Source organism: Delphinus delphis, chromosome 1 (assembly GCF_949987515.2).
Source record: "Delphinus delphis chromosome 1, mDelDel1.2, whole genome shotgun sequence".
Lineage (NCBI taxonomy): Eukaryota > Metazoa > Chordata > Mammalia > Artiodactyla > Delphinidae > Delphinus > Delphinus delphis.
In genome coordinates this window covers 87,676,170-87,698,777 of record NC_082683.1, presented here as the reverse complement: position 1 = coordinate 87,698,777, position 22,608 = coordinate 87,676,170, and the positions used below count along the sequence as shown (strand labels likewise).

The 22,608-nt window shown below is 38.4% G+C and overlaps 1 protein-coding gene across 2 annotated transcripts in view; it reads right to left on the bottom strand.

The window, feature by feature from the left end:
• The window catches only part of MFSD14A (major facilitator superfamily domain containing 14A), a 49,662-nt gene that overhangs the window by 19,479 nt on the left and 7,575 nt on the right, over window positions 1–22,608 (bottom strand). Inside the window, exons 1-2 of one of the 2 annotated variants that reach the window (XM_060026179.1) lie at window positions 18,561–18,772; window positions 5,119–5,214 (exon numbers count right to left, since the gene is read on the bottom strand). In XM_060026179.1, coding sequence (XP_059882162.1) covers window positions 5,119–5,214; window positions 18,561–18,644 — 180 coding nt within the window. In that variant the 5' untranslated portion in view covers window positions 18,645–18,772. Of the gene's footprint in view, window positions 1–5,118; window positions 5,215–18,560; window positions 18,773–22,608 lie in introns of those variants that run through there. The other variant, XM_060026187.1, reaches the window with a different exon arrangement.

The following is a 22,608-nucleotide window of genomic DNA, read 5'->3' as shown; positions in this document are numbered from 1 at the left end:
AGTCGACCCCAAAATCTTCCATATTGCTCCTTTGCTACCAAACTTTCCTGTCCAAAGCAATCAATTTCTCCTTTAGGACCATATAATGGGTGATTACAGCACTCCCTTGGTCATCACATATAGCTTTCTAATATTTTTTATATTACAGTACTCTGTTACTTAGGTCTTGTATTTTTCATCTTTTCAGGTATTTGATAAATATTTCTTTTCAATTATATTTCAAACTTCTTAAGGGCAGACAGGCACTATATCTACTACACTTTGCATTTAATATATTTTTATATTTATATTTTTTTATATATTTGTATATTTTTATTTCTATTACTGCCTCATCAATAGAGGCACTATTAACCGTTCACAAATGTTCATAATTAACAGATTATAAATTCTGCTTTCAAAATGACTTAATATAACATGACAATTATGCAAATTGTTTAACCAAATGTTACAAAATAAAAACTTTTATAACCCCTCCAAAGGAGTATAGCTAAAGATAAACAAACCCTCACTTTTTTTTTTAACAAAAATTTTAACACAGAGACAAATATTAATATAAGAAGTAATAATAATGTTGGTTGTAAAGATTTTTGATTCTGGGGGACCCTTAAGCACTGGGGCTGAATAGGAAAAAAATGTGTCATTTTCCAATAAATTTTATGGATCTTAAAATTTTTAAGAACTTAAAAAATTTTGAGAGTAAATAGTCCTTAAACTATTAAATGCTTCAGGACTATCTCTGAGCAAAGAATGCTAAGCCATAGAAGAGATGCTGGAGGACTGGAGTGCAGGGTCTTGCTCCATAACATGGATTGTGCATCTAGCAACCTGAACCATCAAATATTGGCCTAGTATTTCTAGAACCATAGGTCTGTCAAAAAGTGAAACCAGTTCTTAGCATTATAGATCCTTAGTCCAACTGTCATTAATTCTCTTTATGTAAATGTATATTATTTAGTCAATCAATAATCACTGACTGAACACCCACTATGAACCAACCATATAGTCATAACCTCTCAAAGTGTTAGATTACTGTCCTTAAAAATGTCAATATAAAATTCTTCTGTGTAATTAACGTAAATCCCCTTGTTGGAGATTTCACCATCCTGCCCTGGGCAGGTCCTCCACATAGAACGCAGCCTTTGTTCTTTTACTGTATTCTAGAACAGTGTTCTGCAAGCTCCATGGGCTTAAAACTCAAAGATAATTGCAACCACATGAAATTTTTTTTTAATTTCTTTTAACTTCATATTACTTTTTAAAATGAAGGTTACTATAAATCCAACACCAAACATTTATTATAATTAATATGTTTTAAATTTGGTTATCCATTAAATGAATTAATTCAAAGAGTATCTTTGAAAATTGAAATGCTTAAATTTTATAATTTTTGAGAGCTATGTATGGGAAGAGAGAGATACATAAAATGCAAATAAACTCAAATATATCTTCATCCTCACTTTCCCTTTTTAAATGAATAAGAGCTGTGACTCTCTAGCAGGCACCATTTATAATCAGTTTCAAAACACGTAAGACAGAAATAAAATGTTTAAAGGTTAACAGACTTTTGGAAAAGAGAGCAAAGTGCTACAACTTGGTGCCTTCTACCCCAAAACTCACTTTTCCTCACACCCCAACACGGGGGAGTATAGGAGTTCAAAACAAAGAGAAAAAGCCTGCTAATAAAATCAACAACAATAAAAAATTGCAAGCAGAAAGTCTCAAAATGAGCAAAACCTTTTTTAAAAGCCCACAGTGAATTAGTATATTGGTTCTTAATTAGTGATATATACTAGACATATGAGAATCACTTCTAAAAAAATATACATGCCTGAGCCTCCCCCTTGAAAACTCTGATTTCAGCCAGAAAGGTTGTAAGGCCAGGTATTTGGGGGAAAAAACAAAAACAGGTATCACTAATATTCACCTCTGGTTTAAAAAAATCACTGACTTAATAGATACCACATTCTAACAGCTGAAACCTTCATCTCCAGTTGGCCAATCTGTCCTAACGGGGCTGGTAAAGCCTACCCTGAATCCAAAATCTCCTAAACTGATGGTTGCCTGGAGGGATGAGTAAGACTGCAGGAGAACTCTCCTGTTCTTACACATTTCACATTGCTTAATGGTCTACAACAGGCAGACACTGTGTTTCTAATTACTAAAAAAGTAACATATGTAACATATAGAGAGAGAACTGTATATATATATAGATTTCCTATGCACAACTATTTTTCAATGATGTTTCAAAGATTCTTGCTGTTCCAATGCCCAAAGGCCAAAACACCAGTAAGTACCAAGAGTATAACAAATCTCAGCACTTAGATACATCTAATCTCTACAATTCAATCCTTGTTTTGCCTAAACCACCCAAGGTTTTCCCCATCAAGCAAAAAAATGTAGAGCACAAACACTGCAATTATTTTTTAAAATGTGTATACATTAAAGATGAGAAAAGAATCAGAAAAATAAAACTCTGAGCTTAACATTCATTTATACTTGAACTTATTTTTCATGAGAGAAAGCTTGATTTAAAAAAAAATAATGAAGTGAAAAATTGAAAAAGATAAAGAATTATGACTATGATAATATTATGGACAACTGCCCCATGTAACACCTCATCATTTCACCATTTTTAAATATTCAAGTATTAAAAAAAAACATGGGAATTAAGAGTAACTGTTACAACAACAATGGGGCGAAAGCAGTCTTTCCATAAATAAAATAATTGGCAACAATGTTATAGCAATTATTCTAAGATATGTATTTATGCTGGCAATAGAAAAATAATTCATTAAGTCCCAAATTAGCACTTTTCATTTTCCTGACCATAATTCAATTCAGTATTCTAAAAAGTAAAAGAAGAAAGAGAGAAAAAGAAAAATCAAAGGTACTATCCATTTTTTAATCAACAAAAAATAGTTAAGAACGTATTAAGCACACAGTTTTCCCATAGCTATGAAAAATGAACTAACAAGCAAGCAGTTATATCTAAATAACTGGATTTCTTCCTTGTTCTTAAAGAAGACAATCTCTTTTTGTCCAATTAGAAAAAATGATACCAAAGTTAGACAAAAAGTTGAGATATCTAAAAAATATAAATGAGATACGAATTTAAAAAACAGCTACACGCACTTCAAATCATGACAAATTATGGAATCATCACAAAAAGCTTTTTTTTGGATGGCTTGCTCACAGTTTACCCAATATTTTAATCTCTCTACTTAGCTAGTAGTTGCACTGCAGATAAACTCAACTACCTAAAACATGGGTATGAACCACTTGCTACCAGTATTCTCCAAGACTGAGCACTAGGAACAAAACAAGCCTAGGTTTAAAACCAAAACTGCAGTTTACTATCAGAGTAACAAGTTGCTTAACTCTTCTAAACCTTAATTTCCTCATCTGTATTATTGAAAATGAGGAGGACCCTGTAGGGTCTCCTGGGCACAGGGAGCCTTTCTGTTCAGCTCCATGACCTTCCCTGAGTTCCAAAGGGCAGATTTGAACAGTTGAACAGTTGCTAATCCAGGAAGGGAAGGGATGCAGAGTCAAGGCAGGAACAGTCAAGAAACAATAGTGCAGCCTTGGGGCAGGATCCTGGTTCCACCTCAAGGGACACACATAACAATATGGTTTATAGAATTTATAGAATTAAAACCAACAAGTGGAAGATGTCAGCATTCTCCATACCAGAGAAGACCAACTGAGGCCAGACTAAAGGAACCAGAGAAGCTCATCAAGATTACCTGAGAAGAGATTAAAGGAGTGCAGGCCCTACACATACTCTCCCTAATCTTATCAACTCCACCCTTGAACTATTGCTATAAAACTCTTCATCAAATCCTCCCAGGTTGGGACACATATTCATAGTTTCACAGAGGGCAGGAGCCCACTGTGTTCCTCTTTGCCTGGCAAAGCCATAAAGCTATTCTCTTCTACTTCACCCAAAACTCTGCCTCCAAGATTTGACTCGGCACTAGTGTACAGAGAGGCTGAGCTTTCGGCATCATTATGAGGCTAATTCCTCATTGATAAAGTGGTTTTGAGGATTTAAAGTAATGTATTTACAGTGCTTAGACGTATTTACAGTGCCTGGACTCATCATTATATAAATATATACAAACTGCTATTACAAAGCTCAAGTACTTTAAACCATAGGACTAATGATCCACCAGACAGATTTATATGTTAAATTGGTAGATTATAAATAAGCACACTCTAACATTAGAAAGCTAATACAAAGGTGTGAGAACACAGTTATTATAACACCACAGTAGCCCCTTGACATCAGGTTATTACAGTATAATGTGGTTACAAATGTCATAATCATAATGATTAGTAGACTAGTTCAGTCTATCTATATATGATCAATTTATGAACTTTTTATAAAAGTCTTTTTTGTGTATCAACGAACAAGCTCATGAAAAAACAAGGAAGTATATCTCTTTAAAAATCTGTTCTTCTGGGATTTAGAAAGCTGTACATTTATCCTGATTACACCTTTCAAGATATCATAGAGGTCTACCATTACTCCTTCCTTCATTCCATTCCCCTCATCTAAACTGACAGGAGAAAACTAGCTATCACCTAAGATGTTTGGTCTAGCAGGGAGGTCTTTTTGTGAGGTTCTAAACCTGGGAATATTTGAGTAAAATCAGCTTAGAGCTATGAAAAGAATGACCTCTCTAGATGGTTACCTCTAGATCCTCTGCCTAAACTAAAAGAAACTTGTATTTGGAAAATGCAACTGCAGGAATGAATCTCAAAATAATAATGTTGAGTGATTCAGGGCACAGACACCATTCTTCCTAAGCTTGTCAGTATAAGAATCCTTTCCACCTTCCCCAGAGCGGGGACTGAGCCCTGCTTAAACTTGTCCAGTGTTCACCAGAAGAATCACACCTGCCCAAGCCCTGCTAAAAAGTAAGGAAGAAGTAAAGGTTGGAAAAGACAACTAAACCAGTAAAATACAGTACTAAAGGGCTGACGATATTGGTGGGAGAATTAACCTTGGAAAGGAAAAAGAGCCTTTTTTTCCTCCCCAAACTTATTTCCCTCCTGAAACCAAAGAAAAAGAAATTTTAAAGTCAGTGATAAATAAGTTAAAAGATTACTTACCACCAAGGTGGGTGCTGTCAATAATCCCCAAGCAAAAAACTCCAAAAAGATGACGATAACCGCATGATAAACACTAGGAGAACCTATTCCTTGAGGCTACAAAAACAGAGTTTTAAAACATTAATGGTGCATTCCAGAATTACTAACAATGACAACAGTCGATAAATATTTATGGAGAACATTCATGTATTGGGCACTATGCCAAATATCTGGACACTCACTGTCCCTGTCCTCAAGGTGATGGGGGCAGACAAGGAAACAAATACATACATTATATAAGCACCGTGTGCAATGGGAACACAGAATCCAGAGTAGGGTGGGGAGTATCAGAATTCCAGGAGGAAGGCTGAAAGGAAGTAGGCCAGGAGCAAGAGTGGGAACGAGGACAGCAGAAGTCAAGGAAGCAGCCTGCACAAAGGTGGCAAGGCTTGAGAGCAGGAGGCATTACAGGACTCATACGGTTCAGTACAACTAGAGCACGGGCTGCACACTGAGAGTACTGAGAGATGAGCTAGAGGCACACAGGGCTAACTTCCATGCTAAGGAGTCTATGTTCAATTCTGAAGGCAATGGGGAGCCACTAAAGGATGTTAAGTAAGACTCATGTGATCAGATGAAAGTTTTAAGAAAGATCATTCCGGCAAAGATGTAACAGATAGATTAAAAGGGGGCAAAACTAAGGAAAGTTAAGAGGTTACTGCACTCATCCCAAAACATAAATGAATCATGTGGCAAGAATGGTAATAGACACCAACATGGTTCAAAAGCAGAAAAGTCCCGAGTAGTATATGAGAGATCTTGGACTTGATATACACAAGAAAGACATTACAAAATTAACTTTATACTGCTGCTAGAGATATCTTAAGAATTACTTCAGTTGCTGGGTTTTATATTTCTAAGGGCAATATTAAATTGATAGAAAAGCAAATGACCAATAACATTAACTCAGTCTCCATTAACAAGTTTATATAACAGAAAGACAACTTTAATGAATACATATAACAATGTCATACTTAAGTTTTAAAAATATATTCAGTAGTCTTATGTGCAAAATATTAATAGTATTTGGATTTCTCTATACACTAAAAACGATGCTACATCATTTTATAAAAATAGATGTCTCTCCCAACCTGCAGAATACAGGTACCTGAAAACCCCCTTGGTAGGAGAACCTGCAGTTGAGGAATCAGAGACAACAGAGGTGGGGTAGGGGCTGGGAGACATAAGAGCTGAAGGACCATGGCTGGGAATGAGTGTATTCATTCTCATTCATTCAACAAACATTCAGAGTACCAGAGGTGCTGGGATTACAAAAACCAGTAAAACACACTCCCTGATCTCAAGGAGCTCACAGTTTAGAGAGGAAGAGGCCTCACTATAATCATCTGCTTATATGTAAATGCAGTAAAAGAGATATATACAAGTTAGGAAGCAAGGAAAGGTTACTGCAAGAAAATGAAGTAGTGTGGATAATCACATCAGAGAAAAAAAACCAGACGAAGTAGACAACGGCCATAACAGTTTAAGGCTGAAAGGAAGGCAGAAGAAGTAGCCTCTAAGCTTTGGTAAGGAGTTTTTCATCTTCACTCTAGAGATACAGGAAACCATTGAAGTTTTAAGCAAGAGAATGGTGTGATGAGACCTGCATTTTTCAATACATCATGATGATTTCCTAAAGGATGTAACAGGAGCAAACTGCATGCAGAAGCAGGCTATTAGAATCAGTTCAAACAAAAGGTGATGAGGGCATGACATAGGGGAGTGGCATGGATGCTGGAGGGGAGGGAACTGAAATAAGAATTTAGGATTTGAAACTGAAAGAATCTGATAAATGTGGGAGGGAGAGTCAAGAAGACTTCCAAGTTTTTAGCTTGGTTGTCTACTAGTGGAAGCTGGTAGCTTCCTAGCTCTTTTTTCCCCATGAGGCTCAGATTTACTTCAGATTCCATCTACAAGATAACCCTTGTACTTAAAACATTTCTATTGTCCTCTGAGGGCTGATTAAAACAATTAGTTAGCAGCAAATGTGATATTTGAAACCACCAGAGTAGGTGAGATGAAGTCTGAAAAGAGCAGTGGGCTACGACAGAGCCCCAAGAAACACCAAAATTTAAGTAGAGTTGACCCTTGAACAATGCAGGGGTTAAGGGGCACCGAGCCCCACACAGTCAAAAATCCATGTATAACTTTACAGTCAGCCCTCCGTATCCAGGTTCTGCATCTGTGGATTCAACCAACTGCAGATCATGTAGTACTGTAGCATGTATTTATTGAAAAAATCCATGTATAAGTGGACCCAGGCAGTTCAAACCCATGTTGTTCATGGGTCAACTGCAGTGGGCAGAAGAAAAGGAACCCATGAAGATAAAGGAACAATCAGAGAAACATCAGGAGAATCAAGAGAATACAGTGTCACATGACAAAGCAGCAGTTTTAGGAAGGAAGGGGTAATGCCCAGTACCAAATAGATAAGGTAAAAACAAATGTCCACAGGATTTCGTTAAGCTCCAAACTAGTTTTGTTCACCATCACACACACTCAGCATCTATTAAAATGCCAAGTAGAACTTCTCAGGGCCTTTAACATGCTAATTTATATTATATTATTTATATTATGAATCTCCAAGAAGATATTATTTTCCAAACTTGACCATGAAATCCTCTGTCATATAAGAGACAGTATCTCACCAACACTTGAGTTCCTTGGAAAACTGTCTGAGGAATACTGATAAAAAGTAAGATGATAATTTCATAACAATGTGTATAAATATACACAGAGAGCCAAAAGCCTGGAAGTGGCTGCTTAAGTGAAGAACACTTAATCATTCAAGGACAGTGTTGGGAAAGCTTTGCAAAGGAATTAATAACATAGAGGGAGTAGGGATGGAGCAAAGTGAATGGCTACAAAAAAACATTTAAGAGGTAGAATAAGGACTCAGTCAGTGGATGACTAGATGTAGCAGAGGAGGGTAGAGAAGATCAAAGATGAAAAGATTTCAGTTTCTGCCTTGGTCAGCTGGACAGTGAAGAAAAGAGAAAGAATAAAAGATTAGTTTTAGGCATACTAGTTTGAGAAAAACACGTAAGCATTAGCTGAATTTAAAGAAAACAAAATGAGTAAACTATGCAAGAAATAGCAAAAGATTAATATCTTAACTAGGTAAAGCATTCATGAAAACCAATACAAAAGCACTATGATGCTATAACAATATAAAGAATATAAACAAATAATTTTTAAAATAGCTCATAACATTCTATCATGGAAATAACCAAACATTCAGTAAAAGCTCCACCACAAAGATGTTCACAGCAGCATCATTTATAGTAGTAAATATGGAAATCTAAATGTTCAACCTTTAGTTACATAGCCTATAATCAAATCATGGTATATAAATTAGACAGAATAATATGCAGCCAAAAACTGTTTATTGATAATCTTTAATGACAAGTAAAAATGTTTATGGCAATGTTAAATTTAAAAAAATCAAAGGAGGATATAAAATTGTGTAATTTCAACTATGAAGAACAAAATAAAAACTCACCTCAATGTTAACAACAGTTATATTAGGTAGTGATTTTAAGTGACATAAAATTGTTTATTATGTTGTCCTGAATTTTCTAAATCTTTTCTAATAGTCATGACTGTACTTTAAATAAGAGGGGCTTCCCTGGTGGCGCAGTGGTTGGGAATCCACCTGCCAATGCAGAGGACACGGGTTCAAGCCCTGGGCCAGGAAGATCCCACATGCCGTGGAGAAACTAAGCCCATGCGCCACGGCTGCTGAGCCTGCGCTCTGGAGCCCGTGAGCCACAGCTACTGAGCCTGCACTCTAGAGCCCGTGAGCCACAACTACGGAAGCCCGAGCGCCTGGAGCCCATGCTCCATAACAGGAGAGGCCACAGCAATGAGAAGCCCGCGCACAGCAACAAAGAATAGCCCCTGTTCACTGCAACTAGAGGAAGCCCACGCACACAACGGAGACCCAACACAGCCAAAAATAATAAAATAAAATAAAATAAAATAAAATAATCACCTCACGTCGGTCAGAATGGCCATCATCAAAAAATCTAGAAACAATAAATGCTGGAAAGGGTGTGGTGAAAAGGGAACCTTCCTGCACTGTTGGTGGGAATGTAAATTGATACAACCACTATGGAAAATAGTATGGAGGTTCCTTAAAAAGCTAAAAATAGAACTACCATATGACCCAGCAGTCCCACTACTGAGCATGTACCCTGAGAAAACCATAATTCAAAAAGAGACATGTACCATAATGTTCATTGCAGCTCTATTTACAATAGCCAGGACATGGAATCAACCTAAATGTCCATTGATAGATGAATGGATAAAGAAGATGTGGCACATATATACAATGGAATATTTCTCAGCCATAAAAAGAAATGAAATTGAGTTATTTGTAGTGAGGTGGATGGACCTAGAGTCTCATACAGAATGAAATAAGTCAGAAAGAGAAAAACAAATACCGTATGCTAACGCATATATATGGAATCTAAAAAAAAAAAAAAGGTACTGATGAACCTAGTTGCAGGGCAGGAATAAAGAGGTAGACACAGAAAATGGACTTGAGGAAATGGGGTGGGAGGGCAAAGCTGGTGCAAAGTGAGTAGCATCAACATATATACTACTGAATGTAAAATAGTTGGCTGGTGGGAAGCAGCAGCATAGCACAGGGAGATGGACTCGGTGCTTTGCGATAACTTATGGGGTGGGATACGGAGGATGGAACGGAGGCTCAAGAGGAAGGAGATATGGGGACATATGTATGCATATGGCTGATTCGCTTTGTTGTGCAACAGAAACTAACACAGTATTGTGAAGCAATTATACTCCAATAAAGATCTATTAAAAAATAAATAAAAATATTTTTTTAAAATAAATAAATAAGAGGAAAATGTTTTACTTATCTAAGAGAAAAACTATGTAAAAGATAGGTAGTTGCATATGCTTGTCCCTCCTAAGCCATTCTCTCATATTTCCCAGAGCTGGGGGAAAAAAAGTGTGTGTGTGTGTGTGTGCGCGTGTGCGTGTGTGCGTGTGCGCGTGTGTGTGTGTGTGTGTTAAGGCAGGGCAGGGAGAGAGACAGCTGCTTGCCCTAAGGTACTAGTAATTTTGAGAGTTGTATTATATCCATAGTCATCTATCCTGTTTTAAATGAATTCAAAAGTAATACAAGATCTTAATAAAACTGACAAATTTTTAAAATATTTTACTAATCTGGAATTACAGAAACTTCTAGGCAGGACTTTTGATGTTAAGTTTTAACGGAATACCGATCCATAATCAAAATTCCAGGACAATTTGGGAAGAATACAAGGGTCATGGCCTGGGCAGAAAGACTAAGGGAAGAGGGTTAACAAACAGGTAGGGGGCAAATATTTGACCAGTGCGTGGTTTACAGCATCAAGAGTAGAAAGTTCAGCATAATGAGATCATATCAACATATGACATTTGAAGATTCTCAAAAGAATTAAGAGGTACACAGTGGAAAATTCTGAAGGAGACAAATTTGAACATAAACTAATACGTACCCAACCCCAAATGCCAAGATATTCCGCCTAAAAGCGTAATAATTACTATGCCAAAAGTCCATTCAGCTGAGTAATTTCCCTCTTATGGAGGCATGAGAGATGATTCCATGGCAGTCACCTCTAACTTCAACCTCAGAAGTCAGGGACAATCTCCTTTAACCCCATCTCCACCCTCCAATCTAATTCCATTTCCCAAAGCATACTTTCCATTGGTAACATATTTGGTTTCATCATCTAGGCTTTTGGCTAAGCCTTTTAAAAATCTACTTATTTAGTCTTCTATAACACTAGATAACTTTTACAAAGTTATATTTTGTTTTGTAAAGTACCTATTTCATTTTATTTAACTTAAATTTACCTTTTTCAAGCTCACGCTCTCTGAGGCAGGCCCTATGCTTTATTCTTCTACAATCTGGAGCATGTGGTACATGCATAGCACAAAAGGGTTTAATAAGTGTTTGCAGAACTGAAATGAATTACTCTGTAAGTCTCCTCTACCTATCACTTTAGGCATTCAGTATATGGTTACTGTATTTAAATATTGTTAAAAGGGCAATATATTCATTAATTAAATTTGCAACTTCCCCTATTAACTCCCTCCTCTATACTCTTATTGTCTGCTACTGTATCATCTATCACATGGGTTTACTGTACACATACATGAGATTAAAATAATAAAAAAATCACTAAAGACTTAGAATGATTTAAATTCATAATCTTATTTACCCCTTCTAACCTTTCAAGTTAGATACTGTTATCTCCATTTTACAGTCCAATACAGCATATAAGAGATGGATCAGTCAATCCAGGCAACTGCAAAGCCCACCCAAGTCTGGAGCTACACTCGTTGCAGTAGTTACACTGCATATATTACCACAGACTGTTACTTAAGAGTAGGGATCCAATCTTAACCATCTTAGTATCGCAATGCATAGCTCAATGCCTAGTATAGAAAGGGTATTTCATGCTCATGGACTGACTGATAACCCTTGTCATGAGAGTCAGTAGCTGTTAAATGACTTAAGTCACTTTACCTCTCTTAGCAGTTAGGGGTAAACTATTAATTTCTTACCTAAATCCTCATCTAACTCTCAAATTCCACATCTATGATTGTTCAATCAATATGAGTTTATGAATCCAGCAGTTATTGTGGGGAATATGGACTTTAATAACTTATGTTATATTCCTATCAATGAATCAGGGACTTATATGGGTTGTTGGCCAGGAGAAAGAAGTAATTCCACCAGTAACTGGGCATTACAATCCTTTTTATTAAATAGAATGTTATCATGTGAGTAAACCATGAGAATAAGCCAAACTGAGGATCATTCTTCAAAACAAAGGCTTAGACTATTAAAAATGTCAATATTATCAAAAATAAACAAAAAGCTATTCTAGACAGAAGAGACATGGCAACTAAATGTAATAATTAAATTCTGCATCCAAAAAAAGACTATAAAGGACGTTATTGGGAAAATTGGGGAAATGTGACTGGCCTATATATTACACAATATTATTGTATCAGTGTTAAATTTTCTGAATATAATGATTATATTGTGGTTATGTGGGAGAATATCCTTATTCTTAGGTGATGCATCCTGAATGTTCTAGGGATAAAGTGTCATGATGTCTACTACTAACTCAAATGGTTCAGAAAAAAATGAAAAAATATATATAGAGAAAGGAAAATCAAATGTGGCAAAATGTTAACAATTGCTGAATCACAAATCTATGGGATGGGCAAATAGATATTATGCTATTCTTGCAACTTTTCTGTAGTTTTGAAAATTCTCAAAATAAAAGTTGTGGAAATAAAAAACACAACGAAAAAAAATAAGGTATGAAGGAGAATAATTTTGAACTTAGAATTTAATACTGACAAGTTATCAATCGAGAATGAGGATAAAATAAATCTTCAGAAAGAAACACTGAATTTTCTCTGAACAATATATAACTAAGTTTACTAAAATAATTTAATGTAAAAGTCTTACACAAAAAAAGACAAAGATTCTTAATTATAGACATCTAAGACCTGGAGCTTTCCATGGAAGAACACTAAAACAAAAATTTCTATAGAGAATATTGTAACTACAGAGCTGCTTTCCTGGGATCCTGCCACATTATGGAATAACTGGAGGAAATAAGGCTTTACTACTAGTATTTGGCATCATGTTTCCTCTCTCACAAAGTCAGCTGGTGTTTTCTTATTTTCTATGACCTTAATCAGACAAGGCAAGGTTTACTACATTTGTGAACAAAAAGAAAACTGATCCTTTATATCCTGAAAGTATGAATCACCATAAACATGTAGAGACACCATTATACTAATTAAGTCACTTTGGCTTAATTTGCAGCGAGACTTCAGAGTTATTTTATGGATACATTATGGATCAATTTAAAAGAGATATTCAATATTTGTATATTACAGAAGTGAAGAGGTATTGGTTAGATTGCCCCTAAACAGAGTGGAATACACTTCCTATAAATATTCAACAAGAGTATAGTGAGGGGCTTCCCTGGTGGCGCAGTGGTTAGGGGTCCGCCTGCCGATGCAGGGGACACGAATTCATACCCTGGTCCGGGAAGATCCCACATGCAGCGGAGCGGCTGGGCTCGTGAGCCATGGCCGCTGAGCCTGCGCATCCGGAGCCTGTGCTCCGCGGCGGGAGAGGCCACAGCGGCGAGAGGCCCTTGTACCACAAAAACAACAACAACAACAACAACAAAAGAGTATAGTGAGATCAAGTTTTACTCTTAAAAAAATAAAGAAGGTTTACAGCTTGAGACTGCACTGCTTTGAGGTAAATTTTGAAAAGATAAGTAACATGACAATCTATTGCATCCCTCTCCATTCTTGAGGGGAAAATATGCGGCTGACTGTTAAATCATTACGTTAAGTGCTTATCCCCATGAACACCGAATTGGTTACACAGTTCATATGACTACAAACTAAACTCACTAAAAAGGTAAAATAAAATTTAAAAACCCCCATCAACACAAAAATCAAACTGTCACCAAAGTCTAAGACGGAGCCTAAGCTCAAGACGGGTCTTAGGGTAATCTCTAATTACTCAATTTATAGAGCTAAATGATAAAATATAGACCACCTCTTGTTTTAAAAAGACTCCCTAAGAAGTATTTCCTGTGGTAGAATTCATAACTGTATTTATACACTATTGAGAAAGTAGACCTATTATTAAGAATAAGCTACTATATCTGGCTCTGAAAGAAATAAACCCATTTCAGGGATCTTGATGCGCCCTGGCTGAAATGGTCACCTGTTACTTTAATTGACACTTCTAATTCAAAAAAATGCCAAAAGACAACTCAAGCTTTTAAATAACTGAAAATTTTAAATCATATATACTTATCAGAATGATACTTGAGAAAAGCTATTCTTTTTACTTAACTTCAACACTTCAACCGTAAGTGAATTTCCACAGATGATATTGGAAAGCAGGTCTTCAAACTATAGTAAGACAAACTGGAAATATAAACTGAGAAAACTGTTTACTAATTTACCCTCAAACACACTAACCTAAAGCAAATGTTGACTCAAGGAGGTAAGGAGGTAAGTCATTCATGGTTCTGCCTGCCACAAGCTTGCCAAGGACATATATACATCCTGATGTTTCTAGGCATGCTCTACTGATTTCAAAGAACAGCTGCTTTTTGAAAGGTACCAATGGCCCTCTTCATGGCTTGCACTCTAGGAACCAGAGGCTGCTCTCTGGGGGCTACAAAGAGCTATTCTGCAACTCCTTCAGCCATCCTAGCAGGTGAAGAGTGCAAATGATCAGAGCTTAGGTCCAGACATTTGAAATGATTTTTGACTCCTACTTATTCTGATTAAAATCAGAGATATCAGGAATAAGTATCTGGTGCTCTGCATCTCTGGGCATATCTGAAATGCCAATTTTACTTTTTTCAGGTACTTCCAATAAAGCAATACACATATGCCTTGCTTTCTATCTAATTTTTAAAGTCATTTTACCAATTCACTTGTGAAAAAAATGGACATTTTTCTCTTTGTCAGAGACGCAGACTCACAACTGTATTCACAAAACAATAAAGATCACAATACAAAGAAAACTTTAAAAAATCATAAGGAAAATTCTATCTTTGATAATACAAATAACTCGTGTAAGTAATTCTTTGGCTCTTAGCCTCTACCAAGAATACTTATAAGCTATCTGCTAATACATGGTAATGATTTAACAATAAAACCCGAAATATTCTAAAATGTCAGAATGCACTTTCAATTCAACTGTCCTAAATGGTCTGCAATGAATAAGAGATGTAGCAAAATGTTACATACATTAAAACATAATTAAACACTGTAATCCTATGTGCTGATGCTTCAAAAAGCAAAATCACCAATAATGTCACAGCTACTTTCATCAGTAAAATGGCATAAGTAGATGATTAAGTAAATATTTATTGAATTTAACCTGTGAAACTATTCTTTAGTTACTTATGTTGTTTTCATATAAAACAACTATTCTTAAACTTTCAGGAAATATGGATCCTTTTGTGGAATCTCCCTAGAAAAATGTGTAGTCAAAGAAAATTTTGCAAACAACTTCAGGGTGAACAGACCCAAGTTAAGAATTCCTGATACAGAATCACACACCTTCACGTAATTTATCTTAATTGTGTACTACTCAAATGAACAACATAATAGTCAGCCTTACCCTGGCTTCAGCGCCAACTGAAATACAATTTCAAGAAAAAAACATTTAGTTACTTATGATTAACCTGGTTCGCTTAGAAGGGTTCACTTCTTCAAAACTGTTAAAAACTACAATAGGTATGTGCTAAGCTTTTGACAAATTAACAGCTCATTACTAATTTTGTTTATGAATATTACAACTGGTTGATCAAGCTTACAAAGATGCCATTAGCAGAAGGACAAAGCAAAATAATCTTAACATTGTTGAACACTAGGAAGAAAATGGAAGGGGATCAGGTCAGTACCATTGGCCAGGGATGTGAAATACTGTTCAGAGCCTGTCATGTATGACCATATAGCCTCAGACACATGGATGTTCATAACAGTAGTCCGACCAATTTTTAAGTAGAGAGGTAGAGAAGTAAATGTCATTTTAAAACTATTTTTATGACTATAATAATTATGACTACTATAATTTCACTTACAGCTAGAGTAGATTAAAATACAAATACTGCAAAATATTACCCTGGCACTTCTAGAAATATAAATATCTCCTGATTATATATGCGAATAAATAAAATTACACTAAAAAATCATCTTAAGGGCTTCCCTGGTGGCGCAGTGGTTGAGAGTCCGCCTGCTAATGCAGGTGACACGGGTTCGTGCCCCGGTCCGGGAAGATCCCACATGCCGCGGAGCGGCTGGGCCCGTGAGCGGGCCCGTGAGCCATGACCGCTGAACCTGTGCGTCCGGAGCCTGTGCTCCGCAACGGGAGAGGCTGCAACAATGAGAGGCCCGCGTACCGCAAAAAAAAATCATCTTAAGAATGTGCTACTAGACACATTTTTAAAAATCACTTTAAATGTGTTTTTATCACTTTAAATTCACATAGTAGGCCCTGTAGGATTAAAAGATGCATAAACAAAGTCCCTATTCTAAAGAGGTGTCCAGTGCTCTTAGAATGGAAAGTTCAGCATAAGTGTACAAAGATGATAAATGATAATACCCCCATGCCCACATCCCTCAAAAGAAGCTTTCATTTATTTTATGATGGGGTAAAAACTGTATTTTGTGTCCAAAAGCAAGCTATGAATTCACTACAACTTCAGTAAATATCAAGATAAAAAAAAAAAAATCCTCTTCCAAATCGCCCAGGATTTAATTGCTATAAAGCGAAATTTAAAAAGTCAGAGGTAACAAAACTGAACTTTACAAGGTAAAAGGTGTGTTTCTTGAAAACAGCTTCATTCTTATCTTTTATTAAAAAAAATAATAATAATAATACTAGGAGCTTCCCTGGTGGCGCAGTGGTTAAGAATCCGCCTGCCAATACAAGAGACGTGGGTTCGAGCCCTGGTCCGGGAAGATCCCACATGCCGCGGAGCAGCTAAGCCCGTGCGCCACAGCTACTGAGCCTGCACTCTAGGGCCTGCGAGCCACAACTACTGAGCCCGCGAGCCACAACTACTGAAGCCCGCGCAGAGCCCCTGCTCTGCAACAAGAGAAGCCACGCAATGAGAAGCCCGTGCACCGCAACGGAAGAGTAGCCCCCACTCGCCACAACTAGAGAAAGCCCGAGCGCTGCAATGAAGACCCAATGCAGCCAAAAATAAATAAATAAATTCATTTTAAAAATTACTAATCTTAAATATCACTTGCTTTTACAAAATACAATTCTTTGATGCTTCAATTTTTAGATTGTAGATGAACTTAAAATATCAAATCCCTATGATTGACAAAGGCAACCAGTATTCTTTCAAGCTATTTCTCTCCCCACATAGTAGTTCTAACCAACTTGGTCAAAAGAGCCATGACAATTCATAACTGACTTAATCAAAATAATGTTTTAATTAATTAAATAATAAATTAAATACAACAAAAAGATCTGAAGACTTGAATTTCAAAGTTTCTTTTTTCACCAAATGTCAAAGCTATGACATCTATGGATTTGACAGTTAACTAAAAGTATATTCTGAAATTGCTACATATGTCCCAAGCTTTCTAAATTTTAGCATAACTAACTGGGCCGTATTCTGAAATGTCAAAAGAAAGTTGTCTCTGATTTCAAATGAATTTAGCAAATCCTCAATGGCGACCTAATTACATATTTAGCACTATGCTAGTAGCTGAGGGCTCCAACAAAACACAAATATGGAAAAAAGGAACCATTTCTGCACATTTCTCGGAAAAGTGAAGTATGTATTTCACCTTTGCATTCTATTTCGGAACGTGATTATCAAAGAATGCAACAAAGACCAGAGAGTGTAGCAACGGAGAATTTTCAGCTAAAAAAAAAGTATAGGCGAGTTATTGTCAATTAAAAGGCCTACGTCCCCTGCCGGTTAACAGCACAACGCATAAAGTTGACTGTGATGACAACTGTTTCTAAAAAGCAAAAATTTTTTCCTTGCCCTCAATCTGTCTTCCTTTCAAAGGTCTTCCAATCCTCAGCCCATGATCAACTCTACCTAGTATTTTTTGTTTTAAAATACACCAGGTGATTTTAAAACAACAGGGTGATGACTCTTCTTTGAAAACTAGCAGATTGAAGTCTAGGCCCCAGGTGTCCTCCGTCACGCTCCAGACTGCGGGAAGTGAGGAGCAAAGCCCACCTTCTGACAGTGTTTACCGTACTGGAAGCAGCCAAGAGCAGGAGCACTGACCCAGAACGCCGTGGAAGAAGGGAGCGAGCGCACTACGGGGCCCCAGTGGGGTCGCCGCGCCAGATGCCACCCGGTTAGCAGCATATGGGAGGGCAGGGATTGCTCCCGGCCGCTTCCAGAGCGCGGCCACGGCCTCGCGGGGCCTGGACGGCGCAGGCGAGGCTGCGGAGGCGAAGGGGACGGCGGAACCAGCTACGACCCGGCGACCCGGCGGACCGGCCGGCAGCGGAGCCCGGCGTCGATTCCTCCCCGCGGCTGAGGCGCTCGTGGGCTCAAGGCCGCAGGGCCTCCAGGGGCGGCCAAAGGAAAGGGTGGCAGGTGCGGGAGAGGCGGGCGGCTTCTCCATTCGAGAGGACGGGCCCCGGAGGCCGCAGGCCGGGGCGAGGGAGGAAAGCCCCTGGAGCACAGGCACTGGGGGCCCGGGAGCCCGAGACACCGGCACCGCGGGAGGGGTGAGGGAGGGCAGGGGCAGTCGGGGGCGGCTGCAGGCGTCAGCGTTAGGGGCAGAAAGAGATCCGGACCCCAGAAGACCCTACCCGGCGCGGTACCCCAGCTCACCGTGCCTCCGTCCTTAATGATGATTTTCTTGGCCAGCATGATACTGCGGTTCGCGGCCCGTTTCTTCTTCTTCCCCTGGGTCATTTTACCATCCTCGATTCCTGGCGTTGCTGCAGCCACTCCCGGGGCGGCCGGCCCCAGCGGCGAGTGCCGTCCCGCCACTACTGCCGGGCCGAGCCGCTCGGGGCGCCCGCCGCCATCTTGAAGGCCCGGCCTGCCTCCGGCGGCGCGTCACATCGTGCGATCGGTCGACCAGCCCGCCCCGCCCACGTGACGCGCCCCGCCCGCTCAGCCGCTGGGCAGTCTGCGCCCGCGAAGGGAAGCCCCGAGGGAAGCGGGCGGCGCGCGGCCGAGGCAGCCGGTGGAGGGAGCGGCGCGTGGAGAGATCCGTGTGCTCTCCGTTCACCAGCTCGCTCAGCCCTCACCGCAGCCCTGGGCGCTGGGGACGGTTATAGATCCCCTAAACAGAGGAAGAATTTAAGTTTCTAAAAGTTACCTACTAGTGGAAGTACAGCTGATAAACGGTTGCACTGGAATTTTAACCAGGTGTCCTCAACTATGAGGGCTGTCTCCAACTGTGTTCTAACCAACACCGGAACCGAAGGAAACGGTTGAAATAGTTTTACAGAAATAGTGGGTGACTGAAGGAGTAAAGATAAACTGAGTTTTCCTAGTCTTTTGTCCTTCTGGTGCCGGGGGCGGGGGTAGAGAAAGCCTGGAGCTCAGCTGAAGCCCGCCTGTTTCCAGGAGCTCCCTGGCCCCAGGCAGGATCTTTTCTCTAATCCCTGTCAATAAAAATTTACATAGTCTAGGCCACTACCTGTTTTACCGTGTTTAAAAATTAACGTTGTTAATTAACGCTGTTAATTAACAGTTGTCACAAGTGGAGTATGGACTTCAAATTAAAGTATCACGATGTTAAATGTGCGATTACTGTGTTATGTAAGAGAATATCCTTTTCCTTAAGAAATATACACCGGAGTCTTAAGGAGTGAAGGAATGTGATGCATGCTACCTACTCTAAAATGGTTAGGAAATAGCATGTATGTATGTGAGAGGAGGGGGTTGAGAGTGATAAAGCAAAATGGCAAGGTGATAAAAAAAATAGTGAATTTCTGTGTGGTGGTTTTAAGATATCTTCACAAATTCAGTGATATTCTCTTCTGGAAGAGGAGTCGTCTAATTCCCCTTCTCCGGAGTGTGGGCTGGGCTTAGTGGCTCTGTTATCTAATAGGATATTGTAGAAGTGACGTATCTGACTTCCTAGGCTAGGTCATAAAAGGCTCTGCATCTTCCCGCTAGCTTTCTCTTTTTCATTCACTCAGGACCCAAGTCTAGTGGAAACTAGCCGCCATGTCATGAGGACACTGTACTGAGGCCTTCCACCAACAGATATGTGAGTGAGTCATCTTGGAAGCCAGTCTTCCAGTCCTGCTCAAGGCTTTGGCTGGCAGCAACCCATGCCAACATCCTGACTGCAACTTCAGGAAACCCTGAGCAATGCCTGCCCAGCTAAGCCACTCCTGGTTTCCTGACTCTCAGAAACTGTAAGATAAAGAGTATTCGTTTTAAGCCACTAAGCTTTGGGGTAATTTGGCACACAGCTATATAGATAACTAATACACAGGGTAAAGGGAGTGTATGTTCTTGGTACTATTACTGCAACTCTTCTGTAAGCTTGAAATTATTTTAAAATGTTAAAAAATAAATTTGATTGAATTTTCTATTTCGATAACTGATTAGACATAGAAAACAAATCAATTTCCATGGAAGGGAGAAGAAAGGCATTTTAGCCTGGTAATTCAAGTTACATGTTTCCTCAATAAGTAAACTCAACATTTGTTTAAAAATATTCTCTTACTGAAACTGACTTGAAGTTCTTTAGAGAAAGTAAGATGAGATAGATTTCATAGTTAAATCCCCAGTAGTTTGTTTTGGATGGATGGAGAGGGCTGGTAAGATCATTTATTGTGCGGTTACTCTGACCTTTTTCAAAATCATACTTCATCTAGCTGCACCAGCTTTATCATCCTTAACAACTGATTATTGTTTAGTCATTCAAAAAAATATTTGAGGGCTTCCCTGGTGGTGCAGTGGTTGAGAGTCCGCCTGCCGATGCAGGGGACACGGGTTCGTGCCCCGGTCCGGGGAAATCCCACATGCCGCGGAGTGGCTAGGCCCGTGAGCCATGGCCGCTGAGCCTGCGCGTCTGGAGCCTGTGCTCCGCAACGGGAGAGGCCACAACAGTGAGAGGCCCGCGTACTGAAAAAAAAAAAAAAAAAAAAAAAAATATTTGAGAGCCTGTAAGTGTCTGCCACAGTTTTACTAGACACTGGAGATACATCAATAGATGATATTTATGTATGTAGAGCTTAATTATACTGGGGGACAGAGTTATAAAACAAACACAAAATGAAGATAATTACAAATTGTGGTAAGTGCTGTTGTAAGAAAGGTAATAAGAGAAATTTAGCATATATTGAATGTCCAGAATGTCCCAGGCATTGTGCTAGAAGAGCTGCAATAGTAAACAAGAGATGACTCTTGTAACAGACTTACTGTGCATATACTTGTGGCTTTCTGTGTGATTTGGGGTTGTGAAGATTCACGAACTTTAAGTTAAGAGGTTGATGTGTCACTTAGGGTTCTTTGGTTATAGTCAACAGAAACTAGCATTAGCTAACATAAGCAAAATGGAGTGATTTGGAAGGATCCTGGAAGTTCCCAAAATTAATGAGAAGGTGAATAATCAGGCTTGAAAACAGGCAAGAACCAGTATTTGGAAATTTCATGAGAACACTTCATGAGGCACTTTGGAAGGGAGAGAAATCCCTTGGAGAGAAGGGCAAGTGGCTGAAGCTAAATATTCCTAAAGAAACAAGATTGTATGGCAGAATCCAATCCCCCCAAATGTGCCGTTTATTAAAGAAACTGCACTTTACCATACAAACAGAAGAGGGCCTCCTTAACTATGAAACAGTCACCTACATTCTTTCACCCCTTCCTTCTGTAGAACAATCTGTTCTGGCTGATCCAAGAAAATCCTACATGTTTTACGAGGGACAGAAAAAGCCACCAAAACCCCATAAAAGGCTACTATAAGAGGAAAACAGAAAATGAAAACTTTTAAATTAATAGAAAATACTACCCTCTAGAAAATATGAAGCAGAGGAAAACTATATACATCACTCCAATATGAATTAAATATCATTAAATGAGCAATTGCAGATGTGAAAGAATGTAACAAACTGTTAAAAACTCAACAGGAAGATGAGAGTTGATCAAACTCAGGCAATTTACTGAAATAGTAAAATCATCTAAAAAATGAAAACTAAATTACAGGGTTCCTAAGAGAGAACAGATACACATGAAAATAAGGAACATGGAGGAGAAGAATAAATCAGCTATAAGGAAAAAAAGAGAAAATGACATGGAAAAAATTATCTGGGCCTCCAGGAAAAAAAAACAACAACAACAAACAAAGTTAATATTTTTTCCAAAGGGGGAAAAAAAATCAAATGGTGCCAGATTTCTTGACAATAACACCAAGCAACACAACAATGGAGCAGCATTTTCAAAAAAACTCAAAGTGTGAGCCAAAGATTTTATAGTTCATCAAGCTGTACTTAAAGTATCTAGGCTCTAGAAGAAATTTTAAACATGCTAGAACTTAAGGAATATTGTACTTACAAGCCCTCCTTGAGTACTCTACTAGAAGAGCTTCATCCAGCCAAGAGTTGACTGGGGAGCCTTCAGCTAAAGTACTGGTGAAGAGTATTAAATATACTTAAAATATATTTAATTTTATAACAAATGCAGGGACTAGGGTGAAAAAATAGTGTGTAAATGTTATATGTTCTAAAACATTTCGAATAGAAATAAGGCAACTAAAAAATATGAGAAGATGGAAGGAGTAGAATAAGTTCATTGGTTGTCACAAAGGCAATTAGATGGGAGTCAAAGAACATTTAAAACGGCAAATAGTAGAAGCTTAAACAAGCAAAAAGAGGTCTTTTATGGCATTACATAAAATGTTATCAGTAAAAAG